At 50.7% G+C, this 20308-nt stretch overlaps 2 protein-coding genes across 3 annotated transcripts; one reads left to right on the forward strand and one right to left on the reverse strand.

The window, feature by feature from the left end:
• Nucleotides 1–339: 339 nt before the first annotated feature.
• Nucleotides 340–3860, forward strand: LOC309581491 (BUD13 homolog). The gene is made up of 2 exons (XM_082296115.1): nt 340–2249; nt 2759–3860. Exons 1-2 carry the CDS (start codon nt 2052–2054, stop codon nt 3848–3850), a joined length of 1290 nt encoding a protein of 429 aa, XP_082152241.1. The 5' UTR covers nt 340–2051; the 3' UTR covers nt 3851–3860.
• A 3205-nt stretch (nt 3861–7065) lies between these two features.
• ELK4 (ETS transcription factor ELK4) lies at nt 7066–19701 on the reverse strand. 2 transcript variants are annotated; one of them, XM_082296153.1, is made up of 5 exons: nt 19548–19701; nt 11822–12037; nt 9564–10493; nt 8358–8474; nt 7066–7195 (listed from the first exon to the last, which is right to left on the reverse strand). In XM_082296153.1, the coding sequence occupies exons 2-5, from the start codon at nt 12026–12028 to the stop codon at nt 7097–7099; spliced, it is 1353 nt and encodes a 450-aa protein (XP_082152279.1). In that variant the 5' UTR covers nt 12029–12037; nt 19548–19701; the 3' UTR covers nt 7066–7096. The 2 variants fall into 2 exon arrangements, with proteins under 2 accessions (XP_082152279.1, XP_082152280.1); XM_082296154.1 differs by having other exon boundaries at nt 11822–12085.
• Between the last annotated feature and the right edge of the window lie 607 nt (nt 19702–20308).

Genomic DNA, 20308 nt, shown 5'->3' on the forward strand with positions numbered 1-20308 from the left:
TCCAGTCTTCCTCTGCCAGCTCTGATCCCAGCAGCTCCAGCTCTGATCCCACTGCCCTGGATGGCCAAAGGCTGCCCCATTCACAGATCTGCTCACGCTCCCCCGCCCCTGCTAATTGCTGCTTAATCAACTCCAAACCAAGCCATAAACACCTCATCAAACATCCCGGAGAGCTCCTGAGTGAATCCTCACGAATTTTGGGCTCCTCTGCCAAGTGGGAGACCCCAGGGGCTGCTGGCAACACCCCACTCTGTGATTTTTAAGACAAAATAACCCCATCCCCACCACCTCAGAGGCCAAAAGGTCTTTCCCCCCCCCCCCCCCCCCATTTCTGCTCTTCCAGATCCACGTTCTGTTCCTCACACAGAACTGAGGAAGGAAACAGACCAAAACTGTCACCCAAAACTCAAACGTCAAGTTTGTTGATTTTAACAACATTCCCTGTCCCACTGCTGAGGTTGATTTCCAGAGCTGACAATGCCAAGAGAGCCTCTTGATACAACACTGAGATGCCTGTAAACAAATCTGCCTTAAAAATGGAGATTAAATTGCAGAATACATCAAAACCTGCTGTAAAACAGGAGCAAAAAAAGGAAACTAAAAGATAATGAATAAACCACGGGAGACAAGGAAGGGGCAGAGCTGCAGGTTCTGATCTCAGCTCGAGGAAAAGCTCCAGGAGGGGATCAGGGCCCTTCATTCCCATCCCAGCTGGAATCCCCAGGGAATCCCAGAGGGATGCAGCTCCCTGGGCTGGGGGAAGGGGGAGAAGGGAGATCTGCACCTCAGCAGCTTCACTGCCCTTAGAATGAACATTAAAAACCCAAAATGATCCATTTGTGAGACAGCTGAGGTTTGAAAATGCATCAGAGGGAGAAATTATCCCAACCAGCGCCTTTCTGTTTGCACACACCACTCCATTATCCCAGAGATTGCATGGATACTGAAGCCTTGGGATGCCCCAAGTGAAAACAAGGAATTTTATCCCTTCCCAACTCCAGGAATTTTATCCCTTCTTGACCTATTGCAAAACAGAGCTTGAATGTGCCAAAATCAGGGCACAGGGATTGCATCCCCCGCTGAGGACAGGCCTGGAACAAGGCTCTAAACCTAAAGCTGCTGCTAAAAAAGCCTCAAATCTCCTGCATCGCCCTCTTCTTCCCAGGAAGGACAGAACACAGACGGTTCCATAACCACAGGCCACTCTTCTGCTTCCATGGGCTGCTCCTGCCAGGAATCCTGAAAATCCAGGATCCCAAACGGAGCCAGGCATGGCACAGGCAGCGGCAGCAGCTCCCCAACCCTGCAGCAGGGCCATGGAAAAAAAGAGATTCCCAGAAGCGAGACACGAGTTCAGCTTCCACGCGCCCCAAATCCCACCAGCAGCTGCGTCTTGGGTTCCATGGAAGGTGTGACCCGAAGTGTGGATTCTATTCCCACCTCCCTGAGGTGGTGAGAGAAGGTGACTCAGCCCTGATAACACCCGATAACCCCTGATAACACCCTCGGCGGGGCCATCTCCCCTAAGGGGCCATCAGATCTCCTGGAATGACTCACGGAATTCCAACATCCCATTGAGAGACACCCCACCCAGAGGGGAGGAACTGCACGCTCCTACCTGGATATAAGCTGAGGCCTGGAACACCGGGGCACTTCTTCCACTGGATTCCCAGAGGAGAAGAGCTCGAGAAGCACCCCTGGACCTCCAGGGACAGCCCAGACTTTCCTGTGGGATCACCACTTCAACAAGGCCACGTCCATCACTCCAACGGGACTGCAGCCACCATTTACCGGGACACCCACCAGGGTGCCAGGCTGGATGCTGACTCTGTCAGTTTAAGCCGCTGTTTCTGTATCATTGCCTCGATTTTAATCTTTCCTGTTAAATTGTAGCTCTGGCTTGGACCCTCTGGTGATAAATTCACGTGGGGTTAATTCCTGCGCTGCTTTGTTTCCAGACTAGCACGAATTTTGGTGCTCAGCGTGGGGCTCGAACCCACAAGCCGGGGATTGAGAGTTCTGTGCTCTACTGAGGGAGCTCTACCATCGGGATGCGGAGCAGGGATGACAACGTGAGCTGGAGCGGCATCGCCGCTGCCCTCGAGGAAGTGGAGGAGGATGAAGAAGACGTGCCCGTGGTGGCAGAGTTCACTGATGAACGCCCTGATGAAGTGAAGCTCGTGGAGGAATTCCCAACGAACTCCAAATGGAAACTTTTAGGAGACCTGTCCTGGGTTGCAGTGTATTCTATTACCATCCCCATCAGCCGTTGAAATCAGGTGGGGCAGTGTTTCCTTGCCTCCTCCCCCCAGACTATCTTGCTGTTAATGGCCCATCATTGTCCTGCCGCTTGACTCAGAGATAACTCCCTCTGGACTATCATCTGTTAATGAGCCCAATCAACACCTGGCCTCATGACTCATTACCCCATTGTGAGATGCTCCACCCAGAGGGAGGAACCAAGCATCCCAGCGTGGATATAAGCTGAGGTTGAAAACCAGAGAGGAGACCTTTCCACTGGATTTCCAGAGGACAGGAGCTACACAGCCACCACTGGACCTTCTGAGGAAGAGCAGACCCTCTTTTCTACAGGATCGCCGCTTCAGAGGACTGCAGCCACCACCCTGCCTAACAGGGACTCAGGTTGTATCTTGACTCTGTCAGTTTGAACCAGTGTTTTCTTTTAGTTTTTTTTTCTTTCCTTTTCTTTAACTTCCCCATTAAGTTGTTATTCTGACTTGGTGCCTCCCACTGGTTTGTTTTCAAACTAGTACAAGACCAGAACGAAGATTCGCAGAGTTCGGATATTTCGGGACCTGCCAAGTTTGCCATGAGGCGGCAGCGCCACAATTTCCCCGAGCCCTCGGCCCCGAGAGGGAAACACAACGGCTCCTTGGAGCTCTGTGCCCTGAGACGGCAGCGCCACGACACCCCAGAGCCATCCCCTCCCAGGAGACGACGTCCTGGCACCCCAGAGCTGTCACCTCCCAGGAGACGACGTCCTGGCACCCCAGAGCTGTCACCTCCCAGGCAGCAGCAGCGTCATGACACCCCTGAGCCATCCCCTCCCCGGTGGGAACGTCAGGATTTGTCACCTCAGAGAGAGAAGCCGGGGTCCCCAAGTGGGAAAAGGAGCCGAAGGAAAGGACGGACTCTGCCCGCCGGGAAGGCCCAGCACAGGTCACGGAGTCCCCCGGAGCACTGCCCGCGTCGCTGGGACGCTGAGGGATCTCCCAAGAAGGCTCACACGAGGTCATCCAGGGCCAAAGCTGGGCTGCTGTCGGCTGATGTGTGGCAGAGGGAGAAGCAGGAGCTCCAGAGGCACGAGAGGAGCACCAAGCAGCTGGAGGAGGAATCCCGGAACGCTCAGACCGTGTTCCGAGACAAGTCGGGCCGCAAGAGGAACCTGGCCCAGGAGCAGCTGGAGCAGAGGCTGAAGGCTGAAGCAGAGTCCAAGAGAGAAGAGCAATATGCCAGGTGGGGAAAAGGGCTGGCACAGGAGAGGCTGCAGCAGCAGCAGAATGTGGAGGATGCAATCAAGGAGATGCAGAAGCCCTTGGCCCGTTACATTGATGACCAGGAGCTGGATCGAATGCTGAGGGAACAGGAGAGGGAAGGGGACCCCATGGCTGCTCTCATCAAGAAAAGGAAGGCCAAGGAGAAGAAGGAAAAAGAGAAACCCAGGTACAAGGGACCAGCACCTCCCCTCAACAGGTTCAACATCTGGCCTGGGCACCGCTGGGATGGCGTGGACAGGTCCAATGGGCTTGAGCAGCAGCGCTCTGCCCGCAGTGCCAACATGAAGGCGATGCAGGGACTCACCCACAAGTGGAGCATCCAGGACATGTAGGAGAGAGAGCTCCTGGAGTGACCCACGAACACCCCCCGCTGCCAGAGCCCCGAGGAATGGCCTCTCTCCCTGCAAGGAGCCCTGTCCTCAGCATTCAGCATCCCACTGGACATTCTTCCGAGAGGCAAGGCTGCATTTCCCTGTCACCGGTTTCTTGTTTGTGCTCTAACAAACTCTTTTGTTCTGTGCCAAATGCTTCGACCTTCCATGGAACCCAAGACAGCCAGGAAAGAACTGACGCAAAAATTGCCAAGCATTCCACAAAACCAAGGCTACTCCAGCAACAAGAACCTAAGAAAAAAGTTTCTGTAATGCTGCACTATTTCATTTGCTTTAAAATCACCACGGTACAGAACTAAAACAGAATCTACTCTAAGCCCACCTGCCCTACGCTAAATTAAAAACAAGTTGCGAGGAGCTGCACAAACTGCTCCTGAAGCGACCTACAGAACCAGCAGTTCACAGAAGCGAGCCCCCAGGGAGGCTCTGCCAGGAATGTGATCCGAGGAAAAGCTGGCAGTGACCTGTCAGTGAATGTGGCTGACGAGGCAGCACACGGACAAGGAATATTCCCTTAAGTGACCTGAAAATTGCAGCGGAGAAAAGGCAGCGAAAGCTGCTCCTCTCCCACCTCCTCTCCCTTTTCCATGAGCTTTCCCAGCTGCCTCCTGAGGTTATCATCCTACGTGGACTCGGATTTTTTCCTTAAGAAGCCAAAGCAATCCCGTTCCTGCTCTGCCTGCTGGGTTTTACCTGATGGAAACCATCCCATCCAGGCTGTGCTTCCATAGGAACTCGGCATTCCCAAAGGAAAACCTCAGTCTCAGCCAGCTGTGACAGAGCAATCTTGGGGAAGCTTCTTGGAGAGCAGCAGGAGCCCAGAAATAGCATTTTTTGGGTCTGACCCTCTGCCCAAAGTGATAAAAAGTTCACAAAGAATTAAGTGCACAAATTTTCACTTTTCAACAGCTAAACTTGGCTTTTCTCCACAGGGGGACAAGGGGGAAGGGAAGCAATTAAATTGCAAGTTTTTAGTGCTCATTGATGAATTTTCAATTCGAATCCCAGCCTGCAAATGTGGCTCTCTCCAAAGTCCACGTATTTGGTAGGCGTAAAATCGGCCAACCTAAACCAACCAAAGTGCTGCTATTTATACATAGCCATAGAAATTTCCCAGAGCAGGCTCTGAACATGCAAACCAAAAAAAAAAATTCCAGATGCCTGCTCTTTGTGAGCATCTGCAGCTTCATTTCTGCATTTCAAAAATAAAAATAAATTTTTTTTTAAAAAAAAAGGTCAATATTGCACATTTTAAGAGCTGCTGGCGCAGGAATTTCCTCCTGCAGCTGCTGATGTCTAAATGTGAAACATTTTTGCCTCTGCCAGGACCCAACAGGGAGACAAGGTCACTCCATGAGCTCACTCCCTGCTTCTCCACCTGAAAAAGGAAATATTCTTTTTCACCCATTTCCCCTCGGGCAGGTGAACAATGCCCAAAAAAGCGACTCTGTTCCACCCACCTGTCCCAGGTGTCACGTCGGGAACACACAAAAGTGGTTTTTCTGTATCTCAGTGTCAGCTATAGCAAGGTAACATCACTGCAGGGAAAGAAAAGTCTTGGGTGTTGTGGCTTTAAAGGGAATTCCAAGCCTGCAAAAGTGGCAAAAGGAAAAACTCTGGAAAAGCTCGAGTTCACCACTTATCCATGGAAGAGGTGCAGTATGTACAGCAAACACTGTCAGCTCCTCGTGCTGGAGAGGGAAAAATCTTCCTCTGCTCATGGCAGCTCAGAGGATGCTGAAGGAAAGAGATGTCTCCATCTGTTTTCTGGGAATATTTTATGGAGAAGATCCTCTGACACCCCCAACTCAAACCCAGAAGTTGCTGCCTGACATCTGATGCCCAAATGAGAGGGACACACAGACCCAGGGCCCAACATACCCAGACTGAGGGGCTGAGAGAGGAGAATCTCTCACTCCTTTCACCCCTCAGTTCTCTTAAAAGGCCTCCTGAGGTGTAAAAATCCACCTCCAAATTCCATCTCGTCTCCAATGGCTCTGGAAAGCAATCCTGCATTGTTAATCCAGGACACCGAGGAGGTGAGAGCAGATTTACCACACGGCTGATGCCCCGTGGAACCTTCCCTCAGCCTGACCTGGGGTCAGTACTCCCTCCAAAAAACAAAAACAACAAATAAAAAGCAACAGCTCCACTGCAAAACTTGGGATAAGAGCTGGCAAAAGAGGAGCTTCTCCATGTGGGGAAAAGCAGGAAGCTTTTCCAGAACTGTGGGGAAAGAGGGAGCGACATTAACGCTGGGACGTTGCTGTTCTCACCCCGCTGGGGTCTGGAATTCCAGGTCAGGCAGCAACCTCCCCCCAAAAGCACAGGGAAAACCCCCCCATCCTGCTCATCCAGCAGGGAGGTCCCAGGCTCTGGAAGAGGTCTCTGGCACAAGAAATGTTTGGACTCCAGCATTCAAACTCTGTGAGAAGCGAAAGGAGCTCATCCCACCGTTCACGGAAAAGGGAGGGAAGGCAGGGGAGCATCCAAAATCCAGCCCCACCTCTTCTCCCAGGGGCTGCTGGGCCACGCCACCGCTCCACAAAATTGTCCTGGACGCAAATTTGAAATAAAATCCTTGGAAAAATGTCTCCCTGAAAGAAAAAAAATAACAAAAGAAGAAGAAAAGACAACGCCAGCAGAAAAGCCCCGGCTGCTTTTGTCGCTGCACGAGTTGTGGTGCCCGCGGGGCGGAGCTGAGAGCACACACCCCTTTCCCAAGCATTTCCTGGAATGCCAGCTTCCATCAGGATTCGGGGTTCTCCTTGCCAAGCACAGGAAGCAGAAGAACAGAGGGTTTTGTTTTTGTTTTTTTTCCAAGAGTCACAGAGAAAAGCCTCCTCTGGTGCTGTTTGCTGCAGTCAGTGCAGACTCAGGTGCTGCAACACCACCCAAAATTCCTTTTGGACATGGGGAAAATCTTCCAAACCAAGGAGGAGAGACTGGAGCTGCAGCTCCTATTAAGGCGTTTGCATATACATTCCCAGCCTGGGTTCTTCCAAAAAAAGGGGGGGGGGATTTTTGCAAAAAAAAGGCATTTTTTGATTCGGGAATGGCAACAACTACGATCGTTGAGAACCTCTGTGGAATTACAAACTGCTCGTTTTTAAAAAAGGTGGTTCAACAGAAGTGTCCTATCTTTGCCTTGCTTGCCACTGTGTCCTTTCCCAGCAATTCCATGTGCTATGTCTTCTGGAGATCAGGGGAAAAGGGGCCGGGGGTGGAGGGTCCATCCAGTCCAGACAGGGTAAATGGGCCGTGACTGTTCAGCACTGATGGAAACTAAGAGACAAAAGAAGAATCATCAGGCAAAAAAACACTTTTAATTCACTGCTCCTCCCGTATCTGTGCACAAAGGAGGGGAAAAAAAACCCCAAAGGCAACAACAAAACAAAGCAAAACCACCCCAGGCTTCAAAGAATCCTCTTGGCTCCCCAGTTTTAATTAACTTTTTAATGCCAAGCAGTGTCTCAGTGACCCCTGAGCTGAGCACTGCCCCATATCCTCATTAATAAGTGATTTAATCCAGGTTGTGGAGAAAACAGGGTCTAAATCATCCCTCAGTTAATTATCAGCTCTTTCCAGGGTAAAATATCCAGTGTCATTTCTGCCCTCCTTGTTTATTCCCCATCCTCATGGTGCAGATGAGGAATTTCCTTCATCTCCATGGAGATGACAGATCCCAACCCAGAAGATTTAATTAAATTCTTTAATTTCAATGAAATTAAGTAAAAATGAATTCAATTGATTAAATTTTACCCTTTGCCTCAGCAACGCCAGGCAGCAGATGTGGTAATTCCAGTGCCAGAGTGGAAGGTGAGGGAAAAACATGAGAATTACAACTAAAGGAGGGTTGGGTTTTTTTTAAATACAGGGGATTTTTGTCCTATATAGTAAAAAAAACCTGGCCTTGGACACTTCCAGGGATTCAGAGGCAGCCACAGCTTCTCTGGGCAACCTGTGCCAGGGCCTCCCCCACCCTCACAGAGGTGAATTTTATGGATTTCTTCCATAAAAATCATCAAAACCTGTGCCACACATCATCACAGAGATCAAACACGCACTCTTCCTCCTCACCAGTTGTGAGATTAATTAATATTTTTTTCAGCAGGAACCATTAGAACAATCAATAGAGTGGAGATATTCAAAATTCAGGAAAAACCAGACCAAAACAGTTATAGGGAGGAAATTTTTACAGGAAGAACAGACCTAAAAAAGAAAAAAGAATCCCTCTACCAGCAGCCTGTGCCACAGTTAATTTCAAACATTCCTGAAACACCAACATTTACAATATCCTTAAATAAAACCGGGCAAACACTAAAATTAACGCTCTCAAAAGCTAACATGGGGGTAGAAAACAACAACTCGTGTTTTGTTTCCATAGCAGATTTTTTGGGATAAACTGATCCCTGGAAATCCCTGGAGAAAGAACCTTGGGACTCACCTGGAAGAGGGTGTTAGCACCTTGCAACCTGGCAGGGCTGAGAGGAGCCACCGGGCTCAGGGTGCTCCAGAAGTGGATGCTGGAGAGCAGAGGGCTGGGAGTCAGCAGGATGGGAGTCTGAAAATACAGGAGAAAGCAGCTGTGAGAGCGTTTCCCATGGAATTCCAGCCTTCCCCGTGGAATTCCAGCCACAACACCCTCAGCTGCCACAGATTTCAGGAACTCCCCATCCCCTCCTTCCTCCTGCTCCTCCTCCTCCCTGCCAGCCCCATCCGGCTCTCCCTCCCTCCCCTCGCTGAGCAATCCAAGCCCTCTTTTCCCAAATCCTCCTGGAACCCACAGCAGGGCAGCTCCTCCTCCAATCCAGCACCTGGAGAAGTGGGATTATGGATTTAAAAAGGAAAAACAGTGGGTACACGCCTGCTCCTGGTGCCACTGACAATGCCAGCAACAACAAAAGGAATTTCCATCCAGCTCCTGAATATTCCAGGTTCACCAGCCAAGCACTTCCCAGGGTGCCAAAAGAACAACTCCACTTGGATTTTGTTGGGTTTTTTTTCCCCCCCCGCCTTCAGCCATTTCAGTTTTCAACCAGCAGCTTCCCCATGGTTTCACTCTAATTCCGATTTATTGCAGGGGAGAGATTACACAGATACAGAATGATTTAACAGCCCTGCTGGATTCAGTTCTCTTCCAAGTTTTCCATGAGACATGAAAGCTCTCCTTTCCCACACAAAGATAACAACCAAATTAAGCAGCTGCTCTTATTGCTGCTCGCTCACAAGACTTTGGCTTTAACTAAATGCTACTGACTGAGGGAAAAAAGCTGAACAGACACCTCTGTGGGTCTCTGTTTTTGAAGGATTTTCAGGCCCAGCTGAAGGATTTAGGGTTTCTGGAATAATTCAGTATCCCCCTGGCAATTTACAAAGATCCTGCTGGGGCTGGTTTGGGTTCTGCCTCCACATGCCAGCCCTGGGTGCATGGCTGAAACAGCACCTGGGCACACTTTGGGGTGAATTAACACCAACTGTGATTCAAACTTGTGTTTGATTAAAAAACAACAACCAAGGGAGTGACATCCTGAGTTTCAAACCTCTGCATGCAATCAAGTATTCATTTTCCACTTGCTGTTTTCATCACTATTGTTAGTTTAAAAAAAAAAAAAAAAACAAGAACAAAAAACCAGGAAGGGAATTTGGTTACCTGAGAGAAAAGTGCTGGAGTAAGAGAAGCAGTTGGGAGAGAAGGACTCAGGATGCCCAGAGGACTTGGATCGCTGCCTGTGATGACCAGAGTGGGAGCCAACTCCAGCCCTTTGGGTTTTTTAGATCTGGAGAGGTGATTGGCAAATTCCTTCTCCAGCACAGCTGAATCCTGCTGCTCTTTGGGCTCTGGGGATTGGTGCTGGAGGCTCTGGGCCTGCTCCAGCTGCTGGGAAGCCACGGATTCGATGTCCGTGTCAATGTCCAGGTCGGGGTTGGAGCTCAGGGGCGGCGAGGGGGGCGTGGAGGGGACCTGGAGGGTGGGAGAGACTGAGGACATGGGGGGGGTCGGGGTGAAGCTGGTGCTCAAGTTTGGCAAAGGTGCTGGAGGAGCTTCGGGGACGGTCAGCTTGGGCAGGACGAGCGTCTCCAGGGTCTGCAGAGTCTCCTCCGAGCCCAGGGGAAGCGAGGCGGACACGGTGGGGGTGGCAGAAGCCGTGGAAGTGACAGCCACTGCTGAAGTGGTGGAGACCAGGGGGGCAGAGGGAGGCTTTTTGGAGGGCATGGTGACAAACTTGATGACAGAGGGGGTGGGGTCCTGAGGTTTCTTCTCCGCCAGCTTCTCGGCCGGGTTCTCGATCTTGATGGACCTGAAGAGCTTCACGCTGGAGGAGTTGAGGGAGTTGAGGGTGAAGGAGGAGTACAGGCCTGAGTGGATGTAGTCGTTGCGGCTGGAGGACTTAGCACAGGACTGGGATTTCTCCTTCCCACAGTTTTCCACGTCCTTGGGAGCACTGGTCACCTCCCCAAAGCCGGGCATTTCGGGGTCTCCCTCGATCCGGCCCACGACGAGCGGATCCATGTTCAGGATCTCCGGGTACGACACGAACTTGTACACAAACTTCTTCCCATTCACCTTCTTAATGATATTCTGTGGGGAAGAAGACAAAGTATATTTAGACCTTCTTCAGATTAATCTTCTTCCGACAAACACTGCCTAAAATAGGCAGAGGAATTAAAGGCTGTAATCTTTCAGCAAAAAAAAAAAAAAAAAAAAAAAAGGTTCTTTTTTTCCTGTTTTAAAAACACCCTGTGTGTTCCAGTTCTGCTCCCAGAGCTGGCAGACAAAACACCGCAACAGGTGAGCTCAACCTGACATTAAACGTACTAAAACCAGCCTAAAAACTGCCAAGAAGTCCTGTTTAACATCTTAAATTAAATTAAAAATATCCATTATTCCCATCAAGGATCTCTGGGTACAAGATCCACAAGGAGCTGGGTGCACTAAGGGTAACTGAATAGCAGAACTTGCTAAAGGGTTTCTCCAGGATTGCAGAATTGAGAGCTCGTACTTCAAATCAAACCACCTTTATTCTTAATAAGATGATAATAAAGGAAAATAAGCAGCTGAACTAGTCAGCAGAATGCAGGCTAATCAGCTATTTCAATACCACAGAACTGCATCTGTCAAACTTGTTTTCCTCCTCAGTGAAATGCCACACACACTTTGGACTTGAGATTATCCTTATTTATCATTCCGTGATTGTTGTTGAGATCTCTCAGTGCACCAAGGCAGATTTGTACCACCCAGCAATGAACACCAGCAACTTCCCACCTGCTCCAGGCTGAGGCTCCTCAGGAACTGGGGGTTATTTTTATCTGCTCCACTCACACAAGAGAAGTCATGGGATAAAGGGAAACAAAGGTGAGACCTGAAGGTGTTGGATAAACAAAAGCTTCTTACTCTGCTGGGCTGAAAACAGTGGCCAAACTAAAGGTGAAGCTCTGAACACACAGAGAAAATAAAGATACTTTGGGCTGAAAAATGTTTATTTTGAAGCCCCTTCGTAGAGAAAGCTGCAAAAAGAGCTGAAAGTGGTGCAATAGTCACCCCCTCCATCATCATCCCCTCCCAGTATTGCTTTAACTGGAGTGCTGAGGATTTTAACCCTTGCAAAAGTGTGTATTTTTGGAAAGGGAATGAGGATCCAGAGACAGATTTGTATCACCAAACACACCGAGACAACACCTTGCACAAAGCCACCAGAACCTCACAAAACAACCAGCGAGGAGGAAACAGCGCACCGATAAACGAAATTAAAAACCAAAACAGCACCTTTAAACAAAGCAGCACAACTTCCTTCGACCTGGCAGAGACACAGCGGTGACAGCCCTCCCCTGGAGGAGGGAATGCAGGAGCAAACAAAGCTCCTTAGGCTGCTGAGAGGGATGAGGATTGGAGCAGGATTTCCCCCCTACCTTCACGTAGTAGTAGCGCAGCGCCCGGCTGAGTTTATCATAGTTCATGCTGGGCTTGTTCTTGCGGATCCCCCAGAGCCTGGCCACCTCCTCTGCCTGCAGCAGCTTGAACTCGCCGTCGTTGGAGGTCCAGCAGATGATATTCTTGTTCTGGGGCTCTTGGAGCAGCTGGAGGAGGAACTGCCACAGGGTGATGGCACTGTCCATAGCAGAGAGCTGCAATTCACAAAGGCAGGTTAAGCCCGGAGCATTTCCCTGCTCTCCCTACAAGGGGGGGAAAACGGAGCAGGGATTGTTATTTCCAAAGCCAGCAAGAGTAAAAAATTATTAGTCACCAGTCGTGAAAGATGTTCCCTGCAGAACCGAGGGGCTGAGTGCCAACTCCGGCGTCTCCTCCCACATGTCAGTACTTTTCACATGGGTTATATTTAGCCTCATTTAACTAAATCAGGTCACTTTGGGTAAGTTGCAGTGAGTCACTACCCCCAAAAAAATGTTTCTAAGTTGTTCCATGTTCACCCACTCTGGCTTGTGCTGCTCTGTGAGAAGCAGCTCAGGTACACCCAGGTAGGAATCAAACCACCCCCTCACCTCCTCCTTTCCGTACCTGCTCCCACCTCGGAGAGAACTCAGCACAACGAGGAACTGCAAAGCTCCAAGAAGAAGATGCCAGTGCAAAACCAGCTCCATTTTCCTTCAGTTTCCATTCCTGCCTCTTTACCAGCAGCCCTCTCAATCACCCCGAATCTCTCCTTCAAAGCTTTCTTTCCCAGGTATCACCCGTTTTTTTATGAGAGTAAACATAAAACTAAATTAAAATTATTTCAAACACTGCCTTTGCTCGGCTCTTAATTCCTGCCATGTCTTACCCACGTCAGTGATTTAGGCTGGGACTTTCTAGAACTGATATCTGCCAGTTGATTCCTGCACTGAAGTTGCAGATGCATAAATTCATCAAGGACAGACCAGGCAGAGATAATGTTTTACCTTGACCATATCTGACTGCACTAAACAGCATTCCCACAAATATTTTTCAGCAGAACCCTCATCGTTCTGTACAAGATACACTGTGAATTAAACCAGACAAAATATTAATTCAGCATCTCCTATAGATTCTCTTAGTCCAGAGCTGTTTAATGAACGCACCTTAAACTTCTTCCTGTGAAATACAAACAGAGGAAAAATGCTCTGGAATAGTGAATTACACTAAAAATACACATAATCACTGTATTTTCCCCCCTAAGTAAAGGGGGTCCAGGGGCTCCATCTGGATGAACTTGATACTCCAACACTATTCCCAAGCTCCAAAACAAAGGCATCAAGCCCAGCCTCAGGGAGCAGGAGCCAGGCTGGTGTTGGTTGAAGTCCCTGGGCACACAGGGCTCAGTTTAAGATCCAGCTGGGCCTGCCAGCTCATCTTTGCTCCCAAAGCCTTTTATTTCAATCTCATTAGTGCCCAGCACTTATCCAGCCCTATATAAGGAAGGGAACTGTGTCCACGGGAGAGGCTGAGCCCTGGGACAGGATTAGAGCTGACAGCTCACACAGGGCTCTCAGGGAAACGAGGTGCCCCGGGGCAGGTACCTTTCTGGGCACAGCCCATGGCATTCCAGCCCTTCTGCAGAATCCCTGCCTCATGGCACACGCTGATGTGACATTGATCCAGCCAGGTAAAATTGCTGCAATTACATGGAACAATCTCAAAATGAAGGACACCCACACCCCCTCGTTAGGCTGGCCCGAGGTGCTTTCCCCGTTAATTACTGCACACGTACAGCTCCCTGCTTGCCCAAATTAATTGCTCGGCACTCGAAGAAACTGGAGGCTGTGCTTCCAGACTCTTCCCACACTGCTCTGTGCTGTGCCAGCTGATCCATACAGGATTTAGGGACCAGGCAAACACCTTCAAACTCCTCCAGGATCGCCTGGTGTTGCCATTTGCCACCGACATCCCAGATCTGGAACGCCGGGGCTGTGCCTCGTTATCCACGGGGATGATGCAGCCACACGTGGTGGCGTGGAGAGCACGAGGACTTGGTTCTGCCACCCTGCAGAGCTGTCAGGAGCAGTGAGATGTGCTAAGAGAGAGCAGGGAAACGAAGCTGAGTGATTATTCCCACGCTGCGTTTATCTCCAGCACTCCGGGAGCACTGCACCAAACGGCGCTGACTGATGCAACGTGGAAATCAGATTAGCAACAGGATTTCACAGTGGCAAAGGCTCTTCTTTTTTTCACCCCTCCTGCTAAAAATCCACGCACCTTTCATCCCAGAATTTAACTGGTGTTCTTTCATGAAGCTGCCTCCCTTTAGGAAGTCCCACCTTGCTGTTAATCCTAAGATGACCAAAGCCAAGCGTTGTTGCCCAGCTCACAGCTGGGCTGGAATGCAGCTGGAGATGCACAGAGCTGCCAGAGCAGCACAAAGTTCTGTAAAACAGCACACGCAGAGTGGCCAAAATGATGGAAGAGACCAGAGATTAAAAAACAAAACAAACACCTTTCCCAGAGATGAGCTAAGTTGTTCTGAGGAGCGTTTACCAAAGTTGTTAAAGAGTTCACGCTGCTCAAATCCTGCAGTTTTCCAGCTGGAAGGATCCTCCTGCCAGGGGCAGAGTTACAGACTGTACTGGAGTGCAATTTTGATCAAGTTCCTCCTGATGTTTCTGGCATTTGCAGCTTCAGGCACGTCACGATTCTGTCCGTCACTTGGAGGACACATTGCACAGCCCCAGCCTGAAAAAGTCTTGTCTAAGAAACACTAAAAGGGTGGAGAGGTCTCACTTATTCCCTGGCTGTCACAGAACAGGAGCTGAGAGTACTCTGGGATTGTTCCTGGAAGGGTTTTACTGGGTATAACAGAATGAATATTCCTCTTTATTAAATATCCACTGCGTTCATCCCTAGGCAATGATGGAGAGCCTGCAGTGTAACCTCATGGAAACCTCAAAGAAATGGGGAATATGGAGTTTTTCTGGAGATCTTATACAAAGGGAAGGCCAGAAAACAACCTTGGTCAAAGCAGTGGGACCACAGGTGGATTTTACCCCTTCAGAGTCCAGGAGCAAGCTGTTACCTGGGAAAGTCCAATGTGTATTAGGAGACAATGTTGTGCTATGAACTAACACATCTCATTTAGCTTTAGCACCCAAGTTGCTTTGATACAGCATGAGAATACATCCAAAAAAATGCTGTTTCTTCAGGAAGAAGCAGAATACAAAAAACCATCACAGAAGATGTAAAATTAAAACCAGCACAGGTGAGCCGAGCACTTCTCTTTGCCTGAGAACCACCAAAAGTGGGGAAAAGGTTTTTCTTTCTGCAGCCCCTGGGGCAGGAGGAAGCTGCTGCCTTTCCTGAGCCCTTCCTTTGGCACCACAGGGATGAGAAGTGGCTCAAGAACCCCCTGTCCCACTCCTACCCTACATTACTGAGGGTGAAATGTTCTCTGATGATCTGTAAACAGCATTTCAACTTTTCAAATTTCCTCAAAAGGCCCCAACTCCTCCTCTCACAGCTCCCCACCAGCACAAAACCCCTCCTAAGCCCCACTGCTTTTCCCCCACGATGAACACACCAATAATTACAAACACACCACCGCAAAACATCCTTTTGCTGAAGGCTCTTTTTCCTCCTAAGAGCCCGAGGAGAAAGGAAAAGGCCTCACTGGAAAAGGGAATGAGGCAGAGAGGCAAGAGCCTTTCCCCTCCTGCACCATGTGAGCAGGAGGAAAAAATAGTTGCTAGAGGCAGAGGGCAGCTCTGCTTTGTAATGAGGGAGCTAAAATAGAGCACTATTATTGTCTTGAGATCTTCTCCGACGCCTACGGATGACCCTCGGAGTTCAGCAGGAGCTGCCAGGGTTCGGCTGCGCAGCTCCAAGCACGAGCACAGCAAACCTGAGCCTCCTCCTGCTGCTGCAGCTCTGCTGGAGGCCCGGGCTTTGCAAAGCCTTGAGTTTATCCTGAAAAAGCCAGGATTTGGGAATTTGTCTCTTTTCCGGTGACTTCTCCCCTGTGGCACTGGCAGCTCGGTGCGATCTATGGGGTTACAGAGCCCGGAGGCTCGGCTTTTCCTGGGAATGTGAGGGTGCAAGCAGGGCTGGCACCAAGGAGTTTAGGAAGTGGCATGGTCTCCCCTGTGGGCAGCAGCTGCACTGCCTGTGGCACAATAAATCCAAATATTCACCCTCTGTGCTCCAAAAGAACCCCTCTCCACGCCCTGGGAAGGGAGCAAAGGCGGGATGTGGGGTGTTAGGCCTGCCCTAAACCCCTCCTTCGAGGTCTTCTGGCAGATTTCCTGTGCTTTGACTCAACACCAAATAATCTCCAATAATCTTTCACCTCCATTTGTTGCAGCAGCATCTGCAGCCTGATGGCTTCTGCAGATGGGCTGAATAAAAAGCCTTGTCAGGCCCCCACACAGGAACAAAGGCCCAGAGGAAAGGAAGGATGTCACAGCCACACAGCAAAATCATCCCCAGCACGGCTGAACTGGCACGGTGACAGCTGTCCCAGTGTCACAGCGAGGGGACGGCCCCAAAAGGTGGCCTGGGAAGCAGCAGCGAGCAAGAGGAAACTCAGGGAGACACAGAAACAGCTCCCAGCTCCAAAACAAAAACTGAAAGAAAAGGCAGCAACAGGTTTGGGGGAGCTCGTGGTGCAGGGGAGCGAATCAAGGCCTCAATTCCAGGAAATTCCAGGAGAGCAGAGCTTGCTCTGGGATTGCAGCACATGAGCGCTGAGCTGCTCAGCCTTCACCTCCCAAAGCCATTCCCAGGGATTTTTAGCACTTTGGGAAGGCCACGGTGTGTGAGCAGGAGGAATTCTGTAGACAATAATAACTCCTGCTCTGTTGTGCAATATTCCTGGGGACACAAGGCCTCGGTGGCTGTTCCAGGAAAACAAACAGCGGAGTTGGGTGAAGGAGACTTTTGGAGGTCACAGGCCCAAGCCCACGTTACAAACCTCCAAGTCTGAGCAGGATTTTCCCTCTCTTTGCCCAATTAAATAAATGAATAAATAAATGGGTGCCCCATCCCTTTCATTGTAGTGGCAGGTATGATACAGCTGATGAAGTATCCAGTTCAGTGGTTATCAAAATAAAATCAAGCAACAATTTCATCAGCAGTATCCCATTCCTAATAAACCTTTCCCAAAAGCTTTTCCAGCTCCCAGGGCTGTGACTCATCTGAAGTGGTACTTTTAGGATTTTATCAATTTTAATTAATTTTAGAAAGAGCGTACTGTCAAAAAAAAAAAACCAAAATCCACAAACCTGCTGCCCAAAACTCCATACCCTGATGTGGTGGGAAGCACGGAAAGGAACTGAGTCCTTTTCCAGAGCACACAGACAGGTGAAACGTCAGGTAAAAGCCTCTTGTATGTGTAAAATAAAGGAACTGAACAAGGAATCCAAACTAGACATGCAGAATTCTACACCTCCCTTAAAAAATTCCAACCCCTGGCAGCTCTCCAAGGAGTAATCAAATCATACCATCTCTAACAAAACGAACAAAAATCAGGTAAAAATAAGGAAAAAACACCCCAAACTGCAATAAATTCTTGTTTTCCCCTTGGCTCCTGCATTCCCTGCACCGTTGTTCCCAATCCAGGCAGGAAAATCAGCCTGTTGTGAAGGAGAAGCTGTGGTTATCAAGGCAGGAAGTTCCTTGGAAGGAAATGCTGAAGGATGTCCTCATGATAAGAGCTGCTCCAGAGTTTTCATTGCCTAATCCCACTCCAAGCCTCTCTTTTTCTTAACCCAAAACAAGTGTTGCAATAAATTTTGTCTCCCTGGCTCAAAAATTAAGTCACTGGAGACGAAATTAAGGTGTTTTAGCAAATATTTGGGAGGTTAGGAACCAACTGTTTCAGCTTTTTAAGCCCTGAGAAAGAAGTATTTATTTTTTTCTTCGTATTTTCCATTTTTTCCTCAGTATTTTCTGGCCTTCCCTGCCTTTCTGAATTAGCCAGGATCGGGAACAAACCATGAAGGACAACAATGACATCAGGATTTCCATGGGACTCACGGCTGCGGACGCAGGCTGGCAGCAGATGAGCCCAACAGCTTTTTTGGGGATATTTTAATCCTGATGCAGAGACAAAGGGGCCCCCTTTTGTTATCAAATATGATTTTGGTTATCACGGCTGACTTTTAATGTTTCACCTGATGGAAAACGGCAAAAAAAAAGGGGATTTCAAAGCCCACTCCATGTAATTCCTGCAGCTGCTACAATCACTCTGCTCCTCCATCCCTGCCTGGGGATGGCTGACATCCCAACACCGACAGTTTTATGGACAGACCCAATTTCCCTGATTTTCCACACTTGGATGGGCATTATCCCTTTCCTACCTCTCTTTTTTTTTCAGGATATGAGAGCGCAGGGAAGGTTTAGGACCCACAGAGGGGATAGGAAACTTCAAAACCAAAACGCCTTTGATCAGTTTGTGACCCTGCTGGGGATTGTTCCCGAGTAAGCCGTAAAAACACTGATTTCCTGGAAGCTCCTAAGGAGATTACACTCGCTTCCTCCTCATCTGCCACCACCATGGGCTGAGGGCAGTGTTTACCAACAGCAGATTAAATTGGCTTCCACGGGCACAATCCCTCTGCTGGAAGGAAAAGCATCCCCGGTTGAGAGCAGGAATAACCCCAAAGCACAGGTTAAAACGCTTTCTGTCCATCCCAACCGGATCGTGAAAAGGAAGTCTCCTTTCAGCTGGAAAAGCAGCTCCTGAACAATGTTTATGGTACACTCAGCCCCGTTGCCATGGCGATGGAACAACTATTCCCTGCAAACAGGCGCGGAGACCCTAAAAATAAACAGCCCGACCGAAATCACGCACACGCCGCCGCGTCAGGCACTGGGATCGCGTTTGGTGGGAATGGGATGAGGGGAGAGAAATCCTAATAACGACTGGAGCCGGCAGCCTCCAAAGCAAACCCCTGCCTTCCTCAGGAGCTGCTCCTTGAAAATCGGCACAGCTCTGGATGCTGGCAGGGCACGGGGGGGTGCTGGAGGTGGCACACAGGTAATGCGTGTGTGTGTGTGTGTGTGTCTGTGTGTGTATAAGCGCACAGCAAATAAAAAGCAGGATTTGCATACTTTCCCCTCCGCCTCTCCTATTGATGTGGGCAGGAATCCACCCAGTTCGGAGAGGGGAGTGCGGGAGGATGAAAAAAAAAAAAAAGAATAGTGGTGGAGTGAGGAATTAAAAAAAACCCCAGCAACCATTGGATCCAACCAGCCCTTGGAGCCAAATAACCAAACCCTGGAGCCACCAACAAGCCCTGGATCCAAACAACTGCTGGACTCAACCAACAAAGCTCTGCACCCCAAAACCTCCAGGATCCCACCAACCAACTCCTGGATCCAGAAATTCCCTGGATCCCAACAAGCAGCCCCTGAATCCAAACAACCCCTGGACCCAAACAACCAATCCCTAGACCCAAAAATTTCCCGGATCCCACCCACCAAACCCTGGACCCAAAAATCTCCCGGATCCCACCAACCAACCCCAGCACTGAAACAACCAAGCGACTCAACCAAGCCACCCCTGGATCCAAACCAAGCCCTGGCTCCCTCCAGCCCCTGGATCCAGCCTCTCGCTGTGCCTTGTTCCAGCACAGAGCGCCAGGCGGGGCAGCGCTGGGGGACACCGACCGCACCCCGCAGCCCCCGCTCCCCGGCCCGGCGCTCCCCCCGCACCCCCCCGCCCCCGCTCACCGAGGAGGAGCCCCGCCGGTGCCCGGGTGCCGTCGGGTGCCGGTGCTGGGCGCGGCCCCCCCGCCGTCCCTCATGCCCGGCCCGGCCGCCGGGGCCGCATCCCGGGGCGGGCGGGCGCAGCCGGGCGGGCAGCGCGGGGCGGCCGCCTTCGACACGGCCGGGGGCGCGCGCGCGCGGGGACCCTCCGCGGCCGCCGTACCGCCGCTTCCGCCCACGGGCCCGCGGCGCTCGCGAGCGGCGGCCAATCAGAGCGCGGCACCGGGAGGCCGCGGGCCAATGGGAGGGCGCGCTCCGGGCGCGGGGCGGGGCCGGGGGCGGGGCCTGGGGCGCGGGCGGGACGCGCGGTCCCTGCGCCCGGGCTGGGCCATGTGCGCGGCCCGGCCCCGGGGCCGCCCCCGCCGGGACCCCCGCCACCCCCGGCCAGGGCGGCCCCCGCCGCACCGGCAGCGCCCAACTCCCCGCCTGCCGCTCAGGGGGCTGTGGGAACAGAGGGGAAGCGCTTCTGTCCCACCCCCCCCTTCTCCTCCTCCCCCCGGGCACTGAGGGAGGACGGGGCGCAGCGCGTCAAAATGGTTCATAATTTTTAAAAAAACCTCTCTATTATTAAAAGAAATGCAAAGATAAGTTATTTGGACGCATAGGGGCTGCCGGCGGAGCAAGGTGAAGGGAGCAGGGGACTCGCTTTTCCTTCCCGCTGCTTCTCTCTCCCTCTGGAATTGGGACTCGCAGGTTTTTCCCAGTCCTGACAAACTTGGGCACAG

Source organism: Coloeus monedula (assembly GCF_965178545.1).
Source record: "Coloeus monedula genome assembly, chromosome: 23".
Classification (NCBI taxonomy): Eukaryota; Metazoa; Chordata; class Aves; order Passeriformes; family Corvidae; genus Coloeus; species Coloeus monedula.

Coding starts and splice junctions, on each gene's coding strand:
- LOC309581491 (XM_082296115.1), top strand. CDS start 2,052: ATGCGGAGCAGGGATGACAACGTGAGCTGGAGCGGCATCGCCGCTGCC. Junction 2,250..2,758: donor CCTGGGTTGCAGTGTATTCT/ATTACCATCCCC, acceptor TCCCACTGGTTT/GTTTTCAAACTAGTACAAGA.
- ELK4 (XM_082296153.1), bottom strand. CDS start 12,028: ATGGACAGTGCCATCACCCTGTGGCAGTTCCTCCTCCAGCTGCTCCAA. Junction 10,494..11,821: donor TGCGCTACTACTACGTGAAG/GTAGGGGGGAAA, acceptor TCTTCCCCACAG/AATATCATTAAGAAGGTGAA. Junction 8,475..9,563: donor CTCCAGCACTTTTCTCTCAG/GTAACCAAATTC, acceptor CTGTATTTTCAG/ACTCCCATCCTGCTGACTCC.